This window comes from Labeo rohita, chromosome 14 (genome assembly GCF_022985175.1).
Source record: "Labeo rohita strain BAU-BD-2019 chromosome 14, IGBB_LRoh.1.0, whole genome shotgun sequence".
NCBI lineage: Eukaryota > Metazoa > Chordata > Actinopteri > Cypriniformes > Cyprinidae > Labeo > Labeo rohita.
The window spans coordinates 2,020,779-2,045,966 of NC_066882.1; the positions used below are offsets into that span (position 1 = coordinate 2,020,779).

The 25,188-nt window shown below is 36.1% G+C and overlaps 2 protein-coding genes across 2 annotated transcripts; one reads left to right on the forward strand and one right to left on the reverse strand.

Moving 5' to 3' along the window:
- Window positions 1-387: 387 nt before the first annotated feature.
- On the reverse strand, window positions 388-8,580 carry si:ch211-107m4.1 (heterogeneous nuclear ribonucleoprotein U-like protein 2). Its single transcript, XM_051127862.1, has 14 exons — window positions 7,503-8,580; window positions 7,276-7,405; window positions 6,394-6,470; window positions 6,152-6,291; window positions 5,967-6,069; window positions 5,617-5,729; window positions 3,422-3,685; window positions 3,197-3,319; window positions 2,980-3,090; window positions 2,724-2,892; window positions 2,458-2,640; window positions 2,318-2,367; window positions 772-840; window positions 388-676 (listed from the first exon to the last, which is right to left on the reverse strand). Exons 1-14 carry the CDS (start codon window positions 8,056-8,058, stop codon window positions 614-616), a joined length of 2,151 nt encoding a protein of 716 aa, XP_050983819.1. The 5' UTR covers window positions 8,059-8,580; the 3' UTR covers window positions 388-613.
- Window positions 8,581-9,957: 1,377 nt separating this feature from the next.
- On the forward strand, window positions 9,958-24,333 carry smyd5 (SMYD family member 5). The gene is made up of 13 exons (XM_051128350.1): window positions 9,958-10,092; window positions 10,366-10,474; window positions 10,617-10,756; window positions 12,564-12,685; window positions 12,837-12,906; window positions 13,263-13,367; window positions 13,497-13,559; window positions 15,279-15,349; window positions 15,454-15,560; window positions 15,807-15,863; window positions 16,043-16,137; window positions 19,205-19,275; window positions 20,595-24,333. Exons 1-13 carry the CDS (start codon window positions 10,000-10,002, stop codon window positions 20,737-20,739), a joined length of 1,248 nt encoding a protein of 415 aa, XP_050984307.1. The 5' UTR covers window positions 9,958-9,999; the 3' UTR covers window positions 20,740-24,333.
- The last annotated feature ends 855 nt before the right edge of the window (window positions 24,334-25,188 follow it).

Below are 25,188 nucleotides of genomic sequence, written 5' to 3' on the forward strand. Positions count from 1 at the left end.
GTTTTACACAGAATATTCCCGTACAAGCCACAAAGAGCCAAATGTGACAAGGAGAAGCTCTGTGGAAAGATTTACACACATTTACAAAATGTTTATGAATGCATGTAGTGCAAATAAGTAGAGATATTAAGAAATGTGTTCTTTACAGTACACTGTTCCTGTTAAAATTGAGGGCTGTCAATGAAATCATGATTCAGTGTTTAGAAAGCAGAATAAAACGTATCAAATTCAGAACATCGCTAAAATACATTTAAAAAACCCTCCATAATTGTATGATGAAGATAATAATAAAAAGATAATTGTATATATAAACAGCTTGGACATTCGGAACAACTGCTTTTGTGCTCCACAAAAAAACCCCCATGAGGGTGAGTACATGATGACAGAATGTTCTTTTTTTTTTTTTTGGATGAACTACCCCTTAAAAACAAACTGCATTCTGGTACTCAAGCGAGCTACTCATTATAAGCAATGACCTTTGTTAATGAAATTACAGACAGACTGAACCAATTATTTTTGTAAAGGTGAAGCACTGCTAATCAAAGCAAAACGCTCTGATTTAGGTTGTTTTTCCTGCTACACGAAAGTACTGGGTTTATCAGAACGCTTCCAACTAACTTGAAAATCCATAATACATGCTGCCGTAACAACTCGGGTTTTGCTCAGACAAACTCCACTGCAAGAAAAACAAAGATTTTATTAAATATATGCATGTTTTTCAGTGCTATTTTTTCAAAAAGCCATAGACTGGCACCCATATGGTTTTCTTACCTGGCCAGTGTACGGTCTGTAATAATTCCTGTATCTCTGTGGGTCACTGCTGCATCCGTAAGAGCGACCCTAAGTGGTAAATCAACATTAGATAAAGTTCTTACTAATGGGTGGACAAAGTACACAAATCAAGTACCTGAGTAAAACTACAAGTACCCTAATAAAATATTACTCCAGTAAAAATATTAAGCACTCAATTTTAATTCAAATGTACTTGGCAAAAGTACTGGATTTCTAATGTACTTAAGTATTATAAGTTAAAAGTGCAATGAATGTTTATTTTGTCATTTTAACTTACATTTAACAACTTCATAATATGTTTTATATAACCCTACTGCTCACAATATTTAGTTCTGGGGGGCTTGTCATACACTATCAAAATATTGAATATATTAAAATATCAATTTAGGTTACTGATACTTAATGCAGGGTTGCCAGGTCTGCAAAATTGCTAATAAAAACTAGCCCAATCGTGCTTTTTCATTGTTTTTCCCTCCATCAGGGGTCTGCTTAGTTGAAATCATGATCTGAAGAGATCACTTTAACCAGCAGACTTTGAAAACAACCCATGGCAAAAGAGTAAAAGCAGTATAATTTTGCGGTTAAACTGTGGACTTGGCATCCCTGACTTCATACAATATACTGTAAAAACAACTGTAAGAAGTTGCATAGGGAAAAAGTACACAATTTTAAAAACACTATGCAAACATATTAGTTTTATATCATTTGTGATCCTGGACCACAAAACCATTCTTAAGTATCACGGGTATATTTATAGCAATAGCCAATAATACATTGTATGGGTCAAAATTGTCGTTTTTTCTTTGTCGTAATATGCATTGGTAAGAACTTCATTTGGACAATATTAAAGGAGATTTTCTCAATATTTAGATTTTTTTTTTGGCACCCTCAGATTCCAGATTTTCAAATAGTTGTATCTCGACTAAATATTGTCCTATTATAACAATACATCAATGGAAAGCTTATTTATTCAGCTTTCACATGATGTACAAATCTTCAAAACTGATTCAGTGAGTCGTTAACTGGAGACTTGCTCTGGGGTGCATTTCCCAAAAGCATCGTTAGCTAACTGTGGTGGTAAGTTCCTTTAAACACTATTGGTAACAACGGAACTTGTGACCGTAGTAGCTTTTGGGAAATGCACCTCAGATCGGATCACTTAAATTAGTGAGTCATTTACTGGAGACTCGCTCAGACCAGATAATTTGAATCAGTGAGCCGTTAACTGGAGACTCGCTCTAGGGTGGGTTTCCCAAAAGCATCGTTAGCTTAATATGTGATAAGTTCCATTAAACTCTTTTAGTAACGATAGAAGTTGCGACCATAGTTGGTTTTGAGAAAAGCAAGACCCCAGATCGAATCATTTGAATCAGTGAGTCAATTACCGGAACTCGCTCTTCATTCATGAATTGGAATCCAATTCATGAATGAATCTAAAAATACTTTGTTACTTTGTCCACCACTGCTTCCTAAAGATTTAGTTTGAATATCTAACAGTGTAACATCACCACACTAACAAACTTACCTGTGCTTTCTGGGATGTATAGTATGAGCTGAACGGGCCTCCTCTCCATCCTTGGAAAATGAAAGATTGAAAATTAAATATCATGCTTTAGGATCAAGATCTCAACAAGCAACAGCAGAAGTGCAATCATCTCCTCTTACCACACTGATGAATGGGGCGGTTTTGATTTCCTTGTTTGTGTTTTTTGCGTTTGGGAGGTGTGGGTAGGAGTTGGCGAGCTTCCTCTTTATAATGCGTTAAGAGCTTCAAGGCCTCATCGGAGCTGAGCTCCACAAACATCACCTCATCCACATGCTCTCCCTGCTCCGGCAGCGTGAAACTCACTGGAAACAGGAAGAGAGATGAAAACATCAGCTTCATGATTGTGCAGCTGTAATGCGTCTTGACCCTTGTGATCCAGTCTCACCTTTGGCTTTGAGAAGAGACGTTTCCTGAAGTGCGGTGCCCTCCTGCTCTTGCCGCAGTACGAGACGTCTCTTCCACACCTCATCAGGTGGAAACACCACCACTGCTTTTCGCCGGTAACCACGGAAACAGAGCATCTTGTGTCTCCGGGCAGATGGATAAATGTTGGCCTTGAAGACGAAAGCAAGAACATATTGAGCGCAAGACAGTTGCTGAAGTTCTGACTCGCCTTACAGCGCACACACATTCCTCACTACCTGATCAAGGATGTAGTTCCTTCTCTTGGTTGCAGCTCTTTTGATCAGCTGACTGACGCACTGAGTGGCCTGCTGCAGCATCAGCTCTCTGTGATTGGCTCCAGGAGGCTCCTATGGGACAGGAAAATAAAGAAAACGGAGGAGTGATCAATAAACAGCTATGGCTTTCTATGGCTTTCCCAGTTAACAATAACACTGACTTGACAGATTTTCTTACCCTCATGCAGTTCAAAATGGAGTTTGTACTCAGAAGATTGTAACATTTTTTTGGGTTCTGGATCATGTGATCCTGAGCCCAGTGAGTCTTACCGGAACCCGGCAAACCAACCGTCATCAACACCTGAGAGGTAAAGAGGGCGATCGTGAGAGAATTCGTACGTCTTCACACTAACAATATTCATCCTGATGTTTCATTTTGTTAGGTTTTAGCACGCTCTCCTACCTCGCATTCACTTTTAGATGCTGTCAGCAAAAGCGCACGAGTCCTTTGACCAGGAGGAAGTGAGAGCAGTGTGCAGAAACCAGCAGGAAAAGGATGCCAGGGAGTGTCTGGGTTGAGATTTACGGAAACCGAACAGTTTTTGCAAAGCACGTGGGGATAGAGGGCTTGGCCTCCAAGAGTAGAAGAGTTCAGGTGAAAGGCCACTCCAAGAGAACGTCCATTCTTGTGAAATGAAAGCTTCGCCTCTCCTGTCTCACTGATGAACTGGATAAGAAATAGATATGAATCAATAATGAACCTGAATGCAATTTGCTGAGGATGTATTCAAACTAAAAGCCTTTCCACACTGAGCACAATGTGTAAACGCGAGGCAAATCAGGACAAATGTTGCTTTGACACAGAGCGCAAACCGATTCTTCGCCTTCTGCTAATTCACGCCTTAACACGACGTGGTGTCGACCAACAATGCATTTTTCCCTAGATATGTAGCTTGAATATGGATTTAACATAGTCCGCTGTTCAATATACGGCATTAACTTAAGATTTTTTTTAAAAAAATGTAAAATTAGCATCATACGACATTTGAAAATGTATATAATTATTAATGTATTTGCTTAAAGCCTACTTTAATCCATGGAGTGCTTGTGATAACTTTTGATTGTGATCTATAGTTGATTTTGATTCTATAATAGGCAGACATGCACTCTTTGTGTTTAATAAGGCCACACTGCTTATTGTCATAAACATCCTTTATTGTTATAAAAATACCATACAAAGCACAAGCAGAAAATATTTTATATATACAGTAGTCAACATTTGAAGTGGATCAATAGAGTACATCAAAGTTGTCCTAAGACAAGAACAGGTATTGTTTTGGTTTTAGGACAACTTTGATGAAAGGTTTTGATCCACTTCAAATGTTGACTACTGTATATGTGTATATATACGTATATGTATATGTGTATATATATATATAAAACTATATATAACAATCATGTCTATTTGCTTTCATATTTCATTTGTAGAACAGTAGAAAAATGTTTCACTCAATTTTTTTAATACGAAGATCTAGAGTGAACAGAAGGAAACGGACAGTGTTCTCCTCCAGATTCACATAATTCAGAATTAACAGAAATTAGGAGAGAAAAAGGAGAAGTTCACTTCCAGAACAAGTCACATATAATGTACTCACCCCCTTGTCATCCAAGACGTTCATGTCTTTCTTTTTTCAGTTGTAAAGAAATTGTGTTTTTGGAGGGAAACATTTCAGCATTTTTCTCCATATAATGGACTGATATGGTGCCCCAAGTTTGAACTTACAAAATGCAGTTTAAATGCGGATTCTAACGATCCCAAATGTGGTTGTAAACAATCCCAGCCGAGGAAAAAGGGTCTTATCTAGCGAAACGATCGGTTATTTTCATAAAAATAATACAATTTAAATACTTTTTAATCTCAAACGCTTGTCTTGTCTTATTCTCCCTGAACTCTGTGTATTCTGGCTCATGACAGTTAGGGTGTGTCGAAAAACTCCAATCGTATTTTCTCCCTCAACTTCAAAATCGTCCTATATCACTGTTTTACCTTTTTTGTTAAGGGTGTTTGATCTTTGCATGTTCACTTTGCAAACACTGGGTCGGTACTTCTGCAGCGCCACCACTCTATCCTTTTTGTGCAGCAGCAGTTGCTGTGGCCATGTGATGTAAGTCTGAAATCTTATTGGACAGCATGAGTTTTTACTTTACGCAACTGAAAAGATTTGTCGGACTGGTTGGTAAAAAACATTTGCATTTTCGGTGCATGAATGTTTGCAGTCTATGTGGAAGCATCCATAGTAATATGCTGTTTTATTCCAGCGCGTCATCGCGTCCGATTTTCGTTTCACTTTTTTGCGCTCAGTGTGGAAAGGTCTTGAGGCCATCCAAGATGTAGAGGAGTTTATTTTTTATCAGCTCTTTGGACTCTCATTCTGACGGCACCAATTCACTGCAGAGAATCCATTGGTGAGCAAGTGATGGAATGACTCATATCTCCAAATAAAATGAAGAAACAAACTCATCTACATCTTGGATGGCCTGAGGGTGAGTACATTTTCAGCAATGTATGAACTATTGATGAACTATTCCTTTAACCCAAGAGCTAAAGAACATATGCATATTTTGACCTACTTCTGTACAATTACTTGTGACACTTACTGCATAGCATCCAATGACATCTCCTTCTGTAAAAGGCTCACCAAACACCTCTTCCTTTCCTGCAGTTACTATCCTTCCCCGTCCATCAAAACCATATGACAGCTCCACCTCGCCTGAGAAAACAAAAACCAAGAATTTATACATATAGATTTTAATTTGATAATAACACTGATTATTAGTGCTTACAATATTTAAATTACATTTTTAAATGTACATTTAAAAAAAAAAAGTAAAAAAAAATAGTGTTATACATTATCTATAACAGGATCCTCAACGCTTTTGTTTTTTAAATTTCTATCATCTTTATATTAATCAAAACCCTTGAGGTCTGTAACATAATTTATTTTCACCTAGCTGAAGGCTTGTGTTGTCCACAGACCAGCCCACTCTGAGCACGTGTAGATCCGGGTCAGAGCTCTTGTCTAATGCAGGTGCCGACAGTCGCTTCACAAACTGGAGACCCAAAGGTGCCATTTAATTAATTTGTTTTGTTGCTGTACAAAACATGTACAGAATTCAAACCTCAAGTTCACACCTTGGCTTCGAATCCGACCTTCCCTTGACAAAATCCGTGCGTCATCCTGCACCCTGACCAAAGAAGAGGGAATTTCTCCCAGAAGAGCGGCTGACCGCTGCTTCCATCAGAGTCCACCTCAAAATGCAGGTCACAGTTATCTGAAAAACACAAACACAGAGTTTCTGAAAACAGACTTTCATCTCAAATCAAATGACTTCAGTTTCAGTATCTGAGCATGTATTGGATCTTGATGAATTTACAGGAATCCAGTCGAACGTCGTCAAAGTCTATTTCCGCTTCTTCCTCAGGCTCCGGCGGCAGCTCTGGTGTTTTAGCTCTGAGGAAAAACAAGTCAGAGGGAAATAAATGTTAGAAATGTTCAAATCTGTTTTGTAAGACCTGTTTAGTGTCAGTAAGATTTATTAATTTAGCAAGGGCGCATTCATTTTAGTTACATAAAATGTTGCAAACAGTGCTGGGTAGATTACTTAGAAATCTGTTACTGATTATAAATTATATGACAGAATTGTAGTTGGTAACAGTCTGGATTACACATATTAGGTAATGTAGTCTGATTTTAGATTGCTTCTGACCTAATTGTTCATCACTTAGAGTATTATGATTACTGTGAGACTGAGATTATACCAAACTGATTCAAACAAACAACAAAGTGTCAAGTAACTGTAATCTAGAAAATAATCAATTTTAAAATGTAATCTAATTACAAGAACTTAACTTTTGCAATTTGATTTTGTAATTCAGAATATATATATACTTCTTACCCAGCACTGTTTACAGAATATATATATTTAAAATAAATGCTGTGAATTTTAAGATTGATCGGAAATGTTTCTTATGCATGAAAATCAGCATATCAGAATGATTTCTGAAGGATCATGCGACGCTAAAGTCTGGAGTAATGATGCTGGAAATACAGCTTTGACTCACAGAAATAAGTTACGTTTCAAAATATATTCAAAGAGAAAACAGTTCCTATAAAATGCTATAATATTTTGGAATTTTACAAAGAAATGCAGCCTTGGTGAGCATAAGTCGTGGTGGAGTACGCTGGAAATTCTATGTCTTTTGACATACCTTGAAAGTACAAGCGCTTGTATTTTCTACAGACGGATAATCAATACCTGTTGTAATGAATGTCCTCTTTGAACTCGTAATAATCTCTGCCTCTCTCCTCATAAGGCCTCTTCAGTTCCCTGCTTTCCTCTGCGGTGGAGTCTACCATCTCAGGTTTATTTGACAGTCTATGGAGCACTGCAGGAGAGAGCAGTCATTGTTTTATCATCTTACTTTAATTTTATTATATGACAAGAAGCAGCACTATTTTAATTGTTCTATAAATGTGACTTACACTGCTCTTGCTGCTGTGGTGCTTCTGGCTCTGAAAAGGCCAAGACTGATGATGAGCATCCTGACTCTGCATCCTCTGTAGCAGCGGTTGCCACGGCGACGGGATGCAGAGCGGCGGCTGAATGCTGTGGATTCGTCTGCTGTTTTCTGTCCTCTCCACATCTAACGGCCTCTTCAGTCCTAGCTGGCCTCTGCGCTGCGATGGCTCCTGGGGCAGTGCAAGAACACAGCTGAAGTGGGTCAGTCTGTGTACTTTGATCAGTATACGCGTTCATGCTCTTTTTAGGAGGACTGGTGCATACTGGAGACTGCGTCCTAACACACTGCACAGATTCCGGGGAGTGAGACTTCAGCGGCTCTTCTGCAGGCTCTATACTCATCACCTCACTAACATTTCCTTCCTCATTTCCACCTTTGATGGGTTCAACACCGGCTTCGATCGCAGAGATCAGCCGAACCACCAGCTCGGCCTTCAGGCCTTTTGAGTCCAGTCCTCGTTCCGTTAACATAGCACGCAACTCGGCCACTTTCAGCCTTTTTACTTCCGCCACCAGCATTTTCAACAAGACCAGTCAATTCCACATTAAAATTAAAAAGCTTACACACGCTGTATATTGTTATTTAGTAAAATTTGATAAGTTAGGCGGACTCTTCAAACTTATTAGGAATTTTCTCTCCCACGAACCAAAACACACGACCCGCTGTAGAGAATTCAAGAGAATAGACTGAACGCTGATTGGCTACCGAGAGGCCGCTGATCGTTGATTGGTTATCAGCAGTGACGTAGGCCGACTCTTTTCCACGAGTCGGTTCTTTCGAACTGTTTTAAAGAACAAATTAAAATCGATTCGGTAGTTACGTCTTTACATTATATCGCTGTTTGTCTCGTGCTTTAAAATATTCCAAACAAATAATAAATAGGTCCATAATGATGTTTTTTTACAGATTCAAATTTAAGTTGATTTAATAGCAGTGTTTATTGTAATTTTATGTGTTTTAGTTCAACTGGTTGCAGCTATGAGTAGACCGAATCTTTTCCGCGAGTCGGTTCTTTTGAACACTTTGTCACATAATATCGCTGTCTTTCTCATGCTCTAAAACTGTCCAGTCACGCCATAAATAAGCTCATAATGATGTTTATTACGATTTAAAATTTAAGTTGATTTAATAAGTGTTTTATTGTACCCCTCTTGAAAATTAACCACTGTTTTATTGTAGTAAAGCTTTTTTGTGTATTGAATTTTTTTTTTTTTTAATTTATTTATTTTTTTATTTTTTGGCAAAACCATGGTTAATTGTCGTAAGGGTAATTTTATGCATTTCAGTTCAACTTGTTGCAGCCAATAGTAGGCCGAATCTTTTCCGCGAACCGGTTCTTTTGAACAGTTTGTTTCAAAGAACCGATTAAAAACGATTCAGTGGTTACGTCTTTACATAATATTGTATAATATGTCTTTCTCATGCTCTACAACTGTCCAATCACGCCATAAATAAGCTCATAATGATGTTTATTACGGCTTAAAATTTAAGTTGATTTAATAAGTGTTTATTGTACCCCTCATGAAAATTAACCACTGTTTTATTGTAGTAAAGCACAGTAATCGTGTTTTTTTGTGTGTGTGTGTATTGATTACCATTTGTATAATCACAATTTTACTATAAATACCATGGTTAAACTATGGTTAATGTAGCAAAACCTTGGTTAATTTGTGGTTACCATGGTTTAACTATAGTAACCATGTTTATTTATTTGTTTATTAGTTTTTTTTTTTTTTCTTGGCAAAACCATGGTTAATTGTCGTAAGGGTAATTTTATGCATTTCAGTTCAAGGTGTTGCAGCCATGAGTAGGCCGAATCTTTTCCACGAACCGGTTCTTTTGAACAGTTTGTTTCAAAGAACCGATTAAAAACGATTCAGTTATTAGGTCTTTACATAATATTGTTGTCTAAAACATTCCAGTCACACCATAAATGGGCCAGTAATTATGTTTATTACAGTTTAAAATGTAAGTTGAATCAATAAGTGTTTATTGCAATTTTGTGTATTTCAGTTCAACTTGTTGCAGCCGTGTTTTAGCACCAAAAAGTCATTTTGTTTGGGATTTTGCACGTTTTAATAAAGTGCAACTCATTACAACCAGCTTAAAAATAAGTAATATTTAAGTTGTAAAAATATTTCCGTGATTTTTAATTCATAACAATTGTACTAACTGTAATAATTGCCCATCAGTCAAAAGATCCGAAGCAGAAAAATGATTCTTTCACGAATTGGACGTCACTAGTTACTGCTGACTTGCCCCGCCCTCCGACGCCACATTTTTATATTTTTATTAAACAGTACCAGATTATTCTTCTCTTTTTTAGCATGCAGCAACTATATTTTCTTCCAGAATAAATCTCTCTTCACGCAGTCGATTGTTGTCAGAGAAAGCAGATTTATCACTTGTACACTATTGGTCAATCCGAGAGGTCAGAGGTTGATATGTAAATATCCAACATGGCGGCGCCCGTAGATGACATGTTTTCTCGCTGCGTGGATCCTGCCAAAGCCAGTAATAACGTGGAGGTTCGATTTATCGATAATGTCAAGGTATGCATCAGCAACGCAATGATAAAGACGCATCCTCCTCAAACAATATAGTTCGCTCGTTTTTTATCAAGCGGTTTAGCTTTGATTGTGCTGCTCGCACCCCTCCCAAATCAGCCGGCTTATTCTCATCTCATGCCAGAACCTGCTGATCAAAGAGATGCAGACAATCCAAAATATGCAAAATGTGACAAATAATCACATGCATGTTCTCTGAGCATCTTTTGTTTCTCCCATTATATGCTATTTTGTAATTATTGAATTGTTTCTCCCCAGGGCAAAGGATTATTCGCCAAAAGGCCTTTCAAAAAGGGCGACACTATTTTTATTGAGCAGCCTCTAGTCTCATCTCAGTTCTTGTGGAATGCCTTGTACAAATACAGAGGTGAGAGCATAAGTTCTTTATCATTTATAATATTTGAATAAATGTTTATTGCCTCACTTTGAGATTCTGGAATACCAAAGTTAGTTATAGTTTATATATTTATACATATATTTATAATGTATTTATTCTTCTCTTTATTCAGCATGCGAGTACTGTCTGCGTGCTCTGGAGACAGCAGAGGAGAACGCCAGGCGGTTGAGCGGTCTGCCGGCTCTTAGTCTGCCTCACCCTGAGCTCTGTAAAGTGCGGCCGGATCGACACAAGGCCTGTCCACAATGTCAGGTACACACGGTGTTGGGAAGGTTCCTCTGGGAATGTAATAGGTTGCAGGAAATGTGATAGATTAAGTTACCCTATTTAAAATATAATAAGTAGTTTAACTATTTTAATTACTTTATTAAAGTAATGTAACTTCATTACATTTGATTACTTTGCTAAATTTAAATTTTCTGAATTTTCTAAACTCTTGATCATTTTCGAACATTTAAGGCAGGCAGGGTTAACTGATTTCTGTGAGATTTTTAAAATCTTTCATCACTTGGTTTAAGATAATAATTTAATTTTAAAGCGCAGCCACCACAAAATCCTGTTTACAATCACCACAAAAATGTTAAATGCATTTTATGATGTTAGAAAAAATAATATACGTTTTCTTTCTCTTTGCTGTTTTATATCAATATAGTATGTTAAATGGGATGTTTAAAACAAGGTAGATTAAAAAAAGTATTCTAAAAAGTAGTCAGAATACATTATCTAAAATAATAACCTAGATTATGATACTAACTACAGTTTTCATCATGTGTAAACAATAATGGATTACAATTTGTTGTCTGCTCAGCTCTGCAGACTACTTGCATAAAATGCAAACAGTATGTCTTAGTTAGATGATCTTTAAAGGTTTAGTCTTATGATCTCAATTGTAGTTTTTATTGCAGTGCAGTACAGTGATTAATCATAGCCTGATGTATCATATGTGATCATAAGGGTCAGTTTATATTGCTGAATAAATAAGCTTTTTGATGTATGGTTTGTTAAGATAGGACAATATTTGGCCAAGATGCAACTATTTTAAAATCTGGAATCTGAGGGTGCAAAAAATTGAGAAAATTGCCTTTAAAGTTGTCCAAATGAAGTTCTTAGCAATGCATATTACTAATCAAAAATTAAGTTTTGATATATTTACAGTAGGAATTTTGTGGAACATGATCTTCGCTTAATATCCTATTGATTTTTGGCATAATTTTGATGCATACAATGTATTAAGCAATCTAGAATATGGTCATGCAGAAAAATGCATTAATATGTGCTAAGAAACAGCCTATATTTTAATAATATGCGTGCTAGTTAATAGTGAGAATCGGTCCTCAAAGTGAAGTGTTACCAAATGTTATTCTTGTTTATAACTACTTTATAAAAATCATTAAAGATTTTACATCAAACAGACATGTACCACAACAGACTACTGTTTTACAATTACACTAATAGGCCTTTTACATGCTAAAAAAACAATAATTATGACTAAATATATACCAAAACCGTCTCAAATACTAAGTATTGCACTTATTAATAACACCAAACATTATTGGGACAAAAAATGATTATGCATTCTGATCATAACTATACAGGGAGACCAGAAATAAAAATATAACACATCAATAAATAAATAAATATCCTGAATATGCTGTCCTAAGGATGAAGCTGATCCTGTAGGAGTGTCTGCTCCAGCCTCATTAAAGATGTATTAAAGATATGATGTCGGTTATGATACTGTAGGCATTATAGGGTTAAAACATTTTGTTTAGCTCACAGTAACTCAATCAAAGTTAGGAAGCACAAGGATGTTCTTAAGTCACGATGACCTGCAAAATCTGTACTCTGAAGGTCGGAATGTAAAAAGTATGTTTTCTCATTGGAAACTGAATTAGAGTAAAATTGTTCTGTTTTAATAGTGCTTGAGCAAATTCCTCCAAAGAATAATTGGGTAATTAAGTACAAATAGTTGAGTACTTTAAGCAGAGCCTGCTAATGTGTTTTCGGAAGTAGTGCGTGACTCAGCCTGAATCATGGACTCGATGTGCGTTCACTTCAGGTGATGTACTGCAGCGCTGAGTGCCGGCAGGCCGCATGGGAGCAGTACCACAAGGTCCTGTGCCTCAGTCAATCTCACGACGATCCGGATCATCCGGTTAACAAGCTGCAGGATGCATGGCGGTAAATGCTCTCTCGTATACTGAAAGTATTATGCAGAACATTTGATAAGTATTGCATTTGCTTGCTTTGTCAGTATTTGATTGCTTTTGTTTGAAGGCCGTTGGTGCAGAAAGCTTAAAATATATGACTCATTTTTTTGCATATTATCCAGGAGCGTGCACTACCCTCCGGAAACTTCCAGTATCATGATAATGGCAAGGATGGTGGCCACCATCAAGCAGGTTATTTCCTCTTTATTGTTCTAAATAAGAGGACTGTTTACATTAATTAATTTTTAGTAAGTATGGAAGCTTGTTTCTGCCATTGGATAAAAATAAAAAAGGTAAATTCTGACTCTTCTGTTTTCTCAGAATTAGATATAAACCCACACTTGTAAGAAAAGTCATTTTTTCTTTAAAATGAACTAAATCGCAGCTGCCAGTTTATATATCACAATTCTGAGAAAAGAAGAATTGAAAAGAATTAAATTAAATTAAAAAGTCAGTTGCGTTTTTAATTTTGTATTCAGTGGTGGAAACTGTGTTCCATAAATAAGTGTGAAATAACTGGTAAAAATTAGTTTTCGTTGTTTTTCCAGGCTCAAGATAAGGAACGCTGGCAGAGGTTGTTCTCTAATTTTTGTAGCCGTACAGCGAATGAAGAGGAGGAAATAGTTCATAAATTGTTGGGAGACAAGTTTCAGGTAAATTCTGTTATCTTCACTCTTTATTTGTACAGTACTGCCAAGTTTCTACAATCCAGAGTATTGATTCACATCTTTAAAATGCCCCAAAATACAGTGGTGGTGTTGTTGTTGTTTTTTTTTTATCAGGGACAGCTGGCGTTGCTGCGTAATCTCTTTACCACAGCGCTGTATGAGGATCGTCTCAGTCAGGTCAGACTCGCATTATCTGTCTGTCAGTCTTTAATGATTTAATGAAAAAGCAAAAGGATCATATGAACGTTGAATGAACATACATTACGGTTAAAAAATTTGGGGTTAGTAAGATTTTAACATTTTTCGAAAGAAGTCTTCTGCATTTATTTGGTCAAGAATACTGCAAAAACATAATATTGTAAAATATTATTACAAATATGGCTGTTTTCTGTGTGTTTAGATTTAAAAATGTTTGATTGCTGTGATCAAAGCTGAATTCTTCTCTGAATTCTAATCTTTAGTGTCACATGATCCTTCAGAAATCATTCTAATATGCTGATATGCATATATATATTTACATATTTATAATATATCTAATTTAAATATAGATTTGTGTATTTGTGAAAACTGTGAAACCATGATTTTTTTTCAGGATCTTTTGAAGAATCAAAAATTTCTTTGTACTAAATACAGTTCTTTACCGTCAGTCTTGATCAGTTTAATGCATCCTTTAAAAAAAGTATTCATTTCTTTTAAAAAAAAAAATATTGGTAACACTTTACAATAAGATTCCATTTGTTAAGATTAGTTACATTAGCTACATTAGTTAACATGAACTAACAATGAAAAATAGTTTTAAAGCTTTTATGCTAACACTTTACAATAAGGTCTCAGTTGTAATCATTAGTTAATACTTGATGAACTAACAATAAACAATATATTTATTACAGTATTTAGTAACCTTTGTTAATGTTAGTTAATGAAAATAGTCATTAACTGTTAGTTCATGTTAATTCACACTGCATTACCTAATGTTACCAAACACAACTTTTGGTTTTAATAACATAAAATTAACATCAACTAAGATTAATAAAAGTTCTTAGATAATGTTAACTAAGGTAGTTAATTAATGTTAACTAATGAATCTTATTGTAAAGTGTTACCATGTTAGTTAATAAAAATATTCATGTTAGTTCACAGTGTTAACTAATGTTAACAGATACAGTTTTTTTTAAAATAATGTATTAGTAAATGTTCAACATTAACTAAGATTAATAAATTCTGTATAAGCGTTATGGCATTTTAATCATCTTAATATTAATTTCAGCGTTTACTAATGCAATATTAAAATCAAAAGTTTTATCTAATGGTATTTAATGGAGCTAACATGAAAGGTTTTCATTTCCGTAAAAAAGGTTTTTATTTATCAACCTTACTGACTGATGTTTTAGTGCATTTCCTCCTAACATGGAAAAAACAGGGTCTCAATAAAATAGGTGAATTTCCACGACCAGTGCAAATTGTCTCATGACTAGAGCAGTTTGTTTCCTGTTTGCACCATGAGAAAATGACCGCATCAAAGCTCCAAAACAAAAGGCTAGTAAAGTATAAGTATGTAAATACAGCAACAAAGTTAATGTCAGTTAATGCATTAACTAATGGGACCTTATTGTAAAGCATTACCCAAAAATCGTACTAATCCTAATATTTAAGGCTAGTGCATATTTTATTTAATACAGTATCAGAAAAAAAGCAAATGTCAAATTTATTGACAAGACTTGAAACTGACTTTTCATACCAGTAACTAACACTAGGGGGGAGTTACAACCTGTTAATTGGTCAAACAGGCTTGAATTTGGATAAATACTGTTTGATATATCTGCAGTCTATCACTACTTTTCACCAATGTGATGCCTGAACAGTGTAAATAAAATAAAACTGTTTTTTTTCTTCTAGTGGTTCACCCCAGATGGTTTTCGCTCTTTATTTTCACTTGTTGGGACCAACGGTCAGGGCATTGGCACCAGGTAATATCCACTCAATGCAAACAATCACTTCATGTTATCATGCAAGTGTGCAGTAGAGTAACATTCCTCTGATGTGATTGATGTGTGTGTGTGTGTGTGTGTAGTTCTTTGAGTCAATGGGTTCACGCGTGTGACGCGCTGGAGCTTCCCAGCCAGCAGAGGGAGCAACTGGACGCTTTTATCGACCAGCTGTACAAGGACATCGACAAAGGTCATTTTTCTTTAGACTCCCACCTGTTTATAGAGCTCAGCCCCTCACGCATTGATCTGTATACCTGCGCCGATTGAATCCATCTCCGCGTTTGACATCTGGTTCCTCAAGCGCGGCTGAGACAGAGACACACATTTTACCACTTAGACGGCCATCGATCTGTGTAAAATATTATTGTTTTGTGCAAAAGTGTGAGATAAATCCAAAAGATGAAAGGCTTTCATAGATCATTCTTTTCTTTTGCAGAAACCGGCGACTTTCTGAACTGCGAGGGCTCCGGCCTTTTCCTGCTGCAAAGCTCTTGTGAGAACCGTCTTTATTCATATTGGCACGTCTTTCGGTTTGTACAGCTGTGATGTTTTAATTTTACACACGAGTTGACTTTGAGTAGCTAAAATTGGGTCAGCTTAACAAATGAGGCCTGTCTTCTTGCCCCACAAAAAGAAAAGTGAAGATTTATGACGATTTCCTGCATTCTACAGGTAACCACAGCTGCGTTCCCAACGCGGAGGCATCTTTCCCCGACAATAACTTCCTCCTCCACCTCAGCGCCCTCAGCGACATCAGCCCCGGAGAGGTCAGAGGAACATGTTGGATAATAGATGCTAAGCTGAGGCTCGTAATATTCTAAAGCCTTGAGTGTTTCATTGTCGGTAGGAATTACAGTCTAGACTCTGAAAATCGGAGCAGTTTTGGCAGCTTGTCACATAGATTGAAAAGGCCTACATCTGCCTTCCTTCATGCTGGAGAGGTAGAGCGCTGTGTTTACCTCACACAGACTGATTTTTTTTAATAGGTTTGTTTGTCTGAATTATATTAGCCAGTGGATGACAGCTTATTGTGAATTTGTAATAGCTTTCAGTGTCAAATTCACATTGTAGTTAACAAAGAGTGTTATGAATTTTTATAAGGTTGCCTAATGACAAATTTGTTTAAATGGTGACCATTTGTTTTCATGTTTTGCAAAGTTGTGTGCCACTCAGAACTGATTGCTTTTTAAATTCAAATTCGGTTAATTTGAGGTGAGCTAGCAAACAGGATGTGGAATTGCAAGAACGTTAAGAAAAATGGTAATGTGACTTTTTTTTCTGGGGAAGAAAAATGTAGATACACTACTGTTCAAAAGTTTGAGGAAGTAATACTTTTATTTAGTGAAAAATGCATTGAGAAAGTGGCATTAAAGAGTTTTTTTAATGTTACAAAAGATTATATTTTAAAATATAGCTGCAAGCGGCAATTAAGAAGCCAAGACAAAGAAGGCAAGACCAACTTGCATCAATGAGCAAATAAAGACGTATTTATTATTTTAAGCAAAACAGCTGAAAAATCAAATGCAGTCACTATTAATATGATTGAAAGATTTATCACTGATAACCAGTAGGTGTTGCCGTTAAGAAATTGATGTCTTGTGGTCAGTGTGAGGTGATAATGGCACAAATAAAGTTTGGTGTCAGTACGTCAAAGCTTTGCAAAGATACAGTCTGAGATGTAGTCTAGCATCATGCCTCAGCTTTGTTGCTTTGCTACACAAAAATGGTTTTGTCTATCAACATGAAATCCATAACTTTTTGTCAGCACAGTCTGAAGATGATCTGGCTTGATTTTGGTGAAATTTGGAAGAATGTTAAAGGAAGAATTTGGAAAAAGTTTAAGTTTTTCAACATAAAATGGTAGACAGAAAGTTCGACCGACTATGCCAAAATTTCTATCCATGTTCTCGGCATGACCAGTTTAATTACAATAGGCTAATGCAGTCAAAAGTTATTCGCATTTTTGGAAATTTTATTATTAATGGTTAATGAATGGTTTATTACTTTTGACCAGTTGGTGGCGCTGTTATCAAATTGATGTGGTCAGTGTGAGGTGACAATGGCACACGCAAAGTTTGGTGTCAATATGTCAAAGCTTTGCAGAGATACAGCCTCAGACGCAGTTTGGCATGATTCCAGCAAATTTGTTGACGTGTTAAACGATAGCCGTTTCATGTATCGACACGAAATCCATAACTTTTTGCCAGCATGGTCTGAAGATGATCTGAGCCAAATTTGGTGAAAACCAGGCCAATGGTCTAGGAGGAGTTTAAAAAAGTAGGTTTTCAACATAAAATGGCGGGCAGGAAAGTCTGTGTGATCCTGAAGACACACATCGAGTTTCGTGACAATACGGCAATGCATTTGTAAAATATGCCTGACACCCAAAATGGCTGGCATGGGAAAATTGGATGTGGTTCACCTTGGCATGCTCTGCTGAATAGAAAGAGACCAGTTGTGATTTTTGGCCAAACCATTCAGAAGTTATAAGCAAAAAGAGCCTTTTTTCATATCTCCTGACCACTAGGTGGCACTGCTGTGAAACTGTGCAGGTAGGCTCAGGTCATGCTTGTTATAACACACACCAAGTTTGGTCTCAATACGCCAAACCGTTGCGGAGACATAGCCTCATGTCCATTTTTGCATGCTTTTCGTAGAATTCGTTCATACGTTATTTGAGAATGGTTTGACTAATCAACTTAAATTCCGTAACTTTTTGCCAGCATGGTCTGAAGATGATCTGAGCCAATTTGATAAAAATCAAACAAACGGTCTAGGACGAGTTCGAAAAAGTAGGGTTTTTCAAAATAAATGCTGTTCTTCTGAACTTTCCATTCATCTGTGAATCCTGAAAAATGAAATGTATCACAGTTTCACTAGGTGGCACTGCTACAAAACTCTGCAGGTAGACTCAGATCGTGTTTGTTATAATACACACAAAGTTTGATCTCAAAATGCCAAACCGTTGCGGAGATATAGCCTCGTATCCATGTTTTGCGTGCTTTTCGTAGAATTCATTTGTGTGTTATTCGAAAAAACATTTTCTAATCAACCTTAATTCCGTAACTTTTTGCCAGCATGGTCTGAAGATGATCTGAGCCAATTTTGGTGAAAATGAGACAAACAGTCTAGGATGACTTTGAAAAAGTAGGGTTTTCAAAAATAAATGCTATTCTTTTAAACTCCCTATTCATCAAAGAATACTGAAAAATAAAAATTATCACCGTTTCTACAAAAATATAAAGCAGCGCAACCGTTTTTAACATTGAGTACTGATGCTAAAAATTCAGCTTTGATCACAGAAATAAATTACATTTTAACATATTCACATAGAAAACAGCTATTTTGAATTGTAATAATATTTCACAATTTTACTGTATTTTTAAATGCACATTTGGACTTCTTTTAGAAACATAAATCTTACAAACCAAACTTTTGAACGTGTGTGTTACTATACAGTGATTGTGTGTGAGGGTCTGTCAGGTTTCAGAAAGCATGAGAATAAATGAATAATATGGATGATGATTTCAATTTTGGTCTGTTAGTGTCCAGAATGGTTGGAGAGCATCTGGAAAAATGAATTGTTTACTGACTTGTTATACTTTGCATTGGAAATAAGTAAGGCCACTGACAAACATCATGAAATCTGTCAGACTCTAGCCAGTGTTTTCATGACTCTAGCCAATTTATAAAACCGAAAACCGCTGGAAAGCTTTTTCCGATTATTTCTGTATAACTTAATTCCCTCGATTCATCACAAAGCTGCAAAAAGATTGAGAGCAGAATTGCTTGCTTTGCTGATTGTCTCATGAATTTCTCTCCTCCCTTCTCTAGGAGATCTGTATCAGCTACCTGGACTGCTGCCAGCGAGACCGGAGTCGTCATAGCCGGCACAAGATCTTGAGGTAAACGAATGCAATCCCTTGTTTAAGCATTCTCTGTGAAACTGGCCAGCTGAGTCTACCTCCAGAGAGGATCAATGGCCTCGGTCCCGGGTAGCGGCTCTCGGCCCGATAACCGCAGGGGCCGCTGGCTCGCTGCTGGGCCCCCGCTCTGCTATTGATCACTTACCTGTCAATCGCAGCAGCTATGCCGCCTGGGTCAACGATGAGGGTTTGTGCGGAAATCCCTCTTAATCTATATTCACCTTATTCCTGTGAAAAGCCTGACTTCACCTTGAAAAGAACTGCTGACCTTCTTGGATGTGAAGTCGAGATCAGAGACTGACCCCCTTGGATCTGACGGATATTATTTATCTTCACCTGTTATAGAATAAGAGTAGATTGGGAGCCCCAATGGACCGAACGCTTGGTTCTGAAATTTTTAATATTGGGATTTTATTTTATTTATTTAATTACTATGGGTAGTACCTGAGTATTTGAAGGTTGCTTTGAAAATGTAACAGGTTACAGATTACAAGTTGCCGTATTTAAAATGTAATAAGTAGTGTAACTGTTTCAGTTACTTTGTTAATGTAACTGATTCCATTTGATTACTTTTTGAAATTTAAAATTCTAAATATTTTTCTAAACTGTTTTCAAACTAACATGCCTTGGGGAGAAAAACAGTTCATTTAAAAAATAAAACGTATACATAAACCAACATAGGAAATAAAATGGTTGTCAAATAAAATCCTGAAACATCAGTGTCACATATTTTAGAGCAATCAATGCAATTTTGGAAAGAAATCAATAAAATCTGTATGTGTCTGAAAATATTTACGTAATCAGATTCTAAAAACGGAAGTGCTCCTAAATATTATTAATATTACGCTTTAAAATACTTGTAATCAAATCTAACCTTTTTTTTTCCCTTATACATTTAGTTGAAGTGCCTATGAGATTTTAAGGTAGTAAGTTAATAATTAAATAACACATTTGCAAGTTGATGGTTCTCTGACTTTGCTTAATGGTCACATGACATGCAGGTGAACAAATAAAATATTTAATCTTTTTTTTTTTTTTTTTTTTTGTATTAAGTTAATCTAGCCTTAGTTTTCATTCAAATCATTTTTTCATGAACCCCAAGGAAGGAAAGGAAAGGCTGTATAACAAAAGCTGTATAACAATTCCTACATTCATTTTTTTGTGTGTGTGACTTAAAATATAAGCTAATGTAGTTTTGTAAAGACATGAGTGTGAGTAAACGATGACAGAACTGTAATATGTGTCTAGATTTTGGCTTTTCAAATGATAAACTACATCATTTTCGCTCTCGTTTTCAGGGAGAATTATTTATTCATCTGTTCCTGTCAGAAGTGCATGTCCCAGATGGATGATGCGGATATGACATCAGAGGATGAGGACGAAGTGGAAGGTGAAGGTGAAACGGAGGGAGACGACATGGAGGATGAAATGACCGATGTGTGATTTCACTCAGGTTCCTCGGCTCACCCAAACCACTTCACCCGTTTCTTCGTGGACCTTTCCGATGTGATCCTGACCCCCGTCACAGGGTGTAATATCCACAGCAGTTGAGAAACCAACATCACACTTACAGTAGCAGTACAGTTGTTTGGCTGTTATCCTTAATATCGAAGCCTATGCAAAATATAAGTGCGCTATTTTTATCATGTGCTTTTTTTGTCATGATTTCTACCATGCAATGGGTTAAAGCTTCAAGTAGCTCCGAACACACTAAAAACTGTGACCAAGCATGAAACATGATCTGACTGTCCACTAATGGGTTACTTATTATATACTGACCATCCAAAAGAACATGAATCCTCTGTTTTCTCACATCTCGAGAAACTGTACAGTCATCAGATCGAGAGGAAGAAGTGACCAGCTTCATATTACTTTAATGTGACACAAAAAGTCAAATCTGACCCTGTTCTAGTGTTGTAGCCTTTCTGAAATCTTGGAAATGGTTAATGTAAGTTTAATAAAGGTTATGGCAATAATAACAGTAGTTCTATGCAATAGCATATAACTTTATTTTTGAATAACAAGCTTTCAAAAAGTGGGCATCAGTGGTGTCATCTGCAATCAAATTGAGTCATTCGTATTTGTGTTTTTCACTTTTCACAATCCAAAGCTGCTTTACATAAAATGCTTTAAACCACAGAAAAAAAAATCCATAAGGTGTTTAGAGTGAAGGGAAAAACCTTGAGAGGAGCCTTCAAGACTTATTTAGCATGCTCTATGTGCTTAGTGTTAAATAAACACAGTACTAACATTTGTTTGGGGTCTGTTATGTTCACCAAGGCTGCATTTATTTGACTAAAAATACAGTAAAAACAGTAATGTGAAATATTATAACATTTTAAAATAAATATTTTCTACGTGAATATCTGTTAAAATGTAATTTATTTCTGTGATGCAAAGAAGAATTTTCACCACCATTTTTGCAGTCTTCAGTGTCCTATGATCCTTTAGAAATCATGTTTATTTGCTCCTCAAAAACATTTCTGATTATTATAAATGTTGAAAGCAGTTATGCTGACTGATATTTTTGTGTAAACTGAAAAAAGTAATAGTTAAAAATAATAATAAAAAAATTACTCAAGGTTGCATTAAATTGAACAGAAGTAAACACTGGCAGTAAATACATTTATAATATATTATGAAATCAATTATCTTCTTTAGAACTTTCCATATATCAAAAGAATAATAATGTATAATGGTTTCTACAAAACATATTTTTTTGTAGAATGCTTTCTGCGTTGATAAGAACCATTATTTATAACAGCACCAATTATAACTGATAATAATTGAGCAGCAATCAGCATATTAAAATGATTTCTGAAGGATCATGTGACACTGAAGACTTTGATCACAGGAATAAACTACATTTTGCAATATATTCACAGGAAACGGCTATTTTTAAATCATAACAATATTTCACAATATTCTTGTTTGTACTGTAATAATGCAACCTTGCTGAGCATGAGAGATTTATTTACAAAATGTTAAAAAAAAAACATAATTATTACAAACTTTTGATTGATGGCGTATGCAAAATCTCTCATAGTACATGTAATAATAGCCATGTATTAAATGAATAAATGATCCAGTGTTTAAACTCTAAGGATGATTAGTTAGTTCGGTTAGAGTGATGCAGGTAGTGTGGAGCACAGCATCCTTCACAGTCTGGCTGTGGTTGTCAGTCCTGCGTTGATGTATAGTCTTTTGAAAGGCGTCCTAAACGACTGGAACAACTCTCTGTCGCTATCTGGCTTATATAGGCTCTAGCTGGCTGTCGTTTGCAGTCTTTGAAATCCATCCTAAATGGCTGGGATGATGCAGGCAGCGGTCAGTGGAGTGTTCATCACCGTATGACTCGTGTAGGCTGGAGTTTGCAGTCGTCGCTCGGCAACAGATGAGGTGGGAGTGGGACACGGAGCTGGACCGAATCAAACTCACAAACTCACATTCACGCCTGGCTCCTTTCTGATATCTAATGCCCACTGTTCACGATCCAATCAATTGTTGATGGACAAAATCAAGTCTCTTGTTGAATATTCTGTTTCGTTTGAAAATGCAGCACGTTATGAAAGTCAAATGCGACTGCCGCTTCATGTTGACTTTAACTCTTTACACGCCAGCATTTTATTAATTTGCCAGCCGCTGCCAGCATTTTTGATGCTTTTCACAAAATATCATGGCTCCCAAAATATTTTGTTTGCATGAATATCTGAACATGCGGTATGTCAAAAACAACAGAGCCTCTAACAAACAAACGTTTTATTCTTGTAATATGATGTTATGATGGTACAGGTTCCACGTGACCATGTAGATCATACACACGTGAAACATATGACTATTCTACCTTTTTTTAAATCAACATGACGGTGGGTACATTTAATAAAAAGGCAATATTTTGAACAAAAAGCTGAGAAGATCATCTTGGACGTATTCAGAACGATTACATGCAAAGTGCGTACGAGTTTCTGAATGAACCGCTCGTTTTAAAATTTTCCCAAGCTACTGAAATGTGTTTTATTGTCTTGAAATGCATTTATTGCTTCGAACATTACAATGCACATGATAACTTTTGTTAAACTCTACAATGAATAAATCCACTTCAGGAGCTAATTCTATAACATGCTAACGCAACAAGGCAAGTTTAAAGAGTAGTGTTAGCATTTCTGATCCTTTTCACAAAATATTTTGTTGCATGAATATCTGAACATGCGATGTGTCAAAAACAACAGGGTCCCTGCTTTTGAACAAACAAACAATGTTTTATTTACAAAAAGTAAATCCACTTCACCAGCTAATTACTCTTCAACATGCTGTAGAGCTAAAGCAACAACACAAATTCAAAGACTAGGGTTTAAATTTTATGGCTGTGCACTTTTTTCCCCTGACTATGGAAGCCCATGAATTGTGAGTTATAGACGTTTCTCCTGAACGCGGAAGTCACTTTTAACCTGAAGAATGCTTTGCATTTCCGGTGTCCAGTGTTTCTAGTCAAATTAGTGTATATTCCAAGTTGATAATCTAATGTTAAACCTATTAAAATGTTTTTAAAAAGCACATGGCTCCATAGCACCATCACTTTGCAATGTTGCAATGACCAACTTTTGTCAGTGCCTCTGTCCTTAAAGTTTACCACAACACGAAGTTTGACACGAAGCTGCCGACGTTATCTACATTGAAAACATATGGGCGCTATTTGAATGGGTTCCTATGGAGGCCGGAAGTTAGAATTCATAATGGCGGTGCTCATCGTTTACCATTTTCTTTCAGTTGTGAGTTTATATCTTGCAATTATGACTTTATAACTCCCAATTGCAAGTTCATATCTCAGTTCTGGAAAAAAAGTCAAAATTGCAAGTTTATATCTCACAATTCTAGCTTTTTTTTCTGAGTTTCTACATTTTCTCAGAATTGCATGTTTGTATCACAGTTGTGAGGGGAAAAAAAGTAAGAATTGACCCTTTGCAAAAACCCGCCCTCCTTTGTTACTGTTGCTTTTTTTGACAAACAATGTCAAAAATGACAAACAAAAAATACATCGCAGAACAAAGAGAATGAAACAGAGCAGGTTATTTTTGGTATGAAAGAAGGTCTCATCTTTAAAATGTCATTTTTAAGAAATTCGAACAATAAATACCGTTTTGTGGCTCTTTAATGTGTCATGACTGATCACTGTATTGCCTTATTAGATCAATTGACGTGAAGCGATCCTCTTTTCTTCTTACTTAAAGCACCAAAAACATAACGTATTTTACTTAAACGCATCAGTACATACAATGTTTCAAATTTAAGTCTGAAGTTAATCTAATCTGTCTGATTTGTTTGTTTGTTTGGCGTTATGATTGGTTGAAGCTCGATCAGTCGAGCTGTTTGCGAAGGGTCAATTGCAAGTTTATATTACAGTTCTAAAGAAAAGTCAGAATTGTTTAGGTTTCACAATTCTGACTTTTTCACACTTTCATTCTGGCAGTTGCAAGTTTTTTCTCTTGAGATATAAACTTACAATTGTGAGTAATAAAATCTGATTCAACTATACAGTTACATAGTATGAGTTTGCATCTCGCAGTTATGATTTTATAACTTGCAATTGTGAGTTTATATCTCACAATTCTAAGGAAATGACAGAATTGCCCGTTTCTATTATAACAATTTATAACAATTCTGTTGAGAAAAGTTTTGACTTTATTTCTCAGAACTGCGAATTTGTATCACACAGTTGCGAGAAAGTCAGTCCGAATTATGAGAGAAAGATTTGTTTTATTTTTTTATTTAGTGATGGAAACAGGCTCTATATTACCGAAAAGATGGAAAGCTAGAAAATTCCATCAGTGATGGGGAAAGAGTTAAAGTAGCCGAGTGACGTCGCCTGCCAGTAAAGGCGTGTGTGTGTGATTA

Excerpts from the sequence above, each read along its gene's own strand:
- si:ch211-107m4.1 (XM_051127862.1), bottom strand. The coding sequence starts at position 8,058 with ATGCTGGTGGCGGAAGTAAAAAGGCTGAAAGTGGCCGAGTTGCGTGCT. Across the intron at positions 2,893-2,979 it reads GGAACTACATCCTTGATCAG|GCCAACATTTATCCATCTGC; the intron begins GTAGTGAGGAAT and ends TTCGTCTTCAAG. Across the intron at positions 2,641-2,723 it reads GTCTCTTCTCAAAGCCAAAG|TGAGTTTCACGCTGCCGGAG; the intron begins GTGAGACTGGAT and ends TCCTGTTTCCAG.
- smyd5 (XM_051128350.1), top strand. The coding sequence starts at position 10,000 with ATGGCGGCGCCCGTAGATGACATGTTTTCTCGCTGCGTGGATCCTGCC. Across the intron at positions 10,475-10,616 it reads TGCCTTGTACAAATACAGAG|CATGCGAGTACTGTCTGCGT; the intron begins GTGAGAGCATAA and ends CTCTTTATTCAG. Across the intron at positions 12,907-13,262 it reads TGGTGGCCACCATCAAGCAG|GCTCAAGATAAGGAACGCTG; the intron begins GTTATTTCCTCT and ends TTGTTTTTCCAG.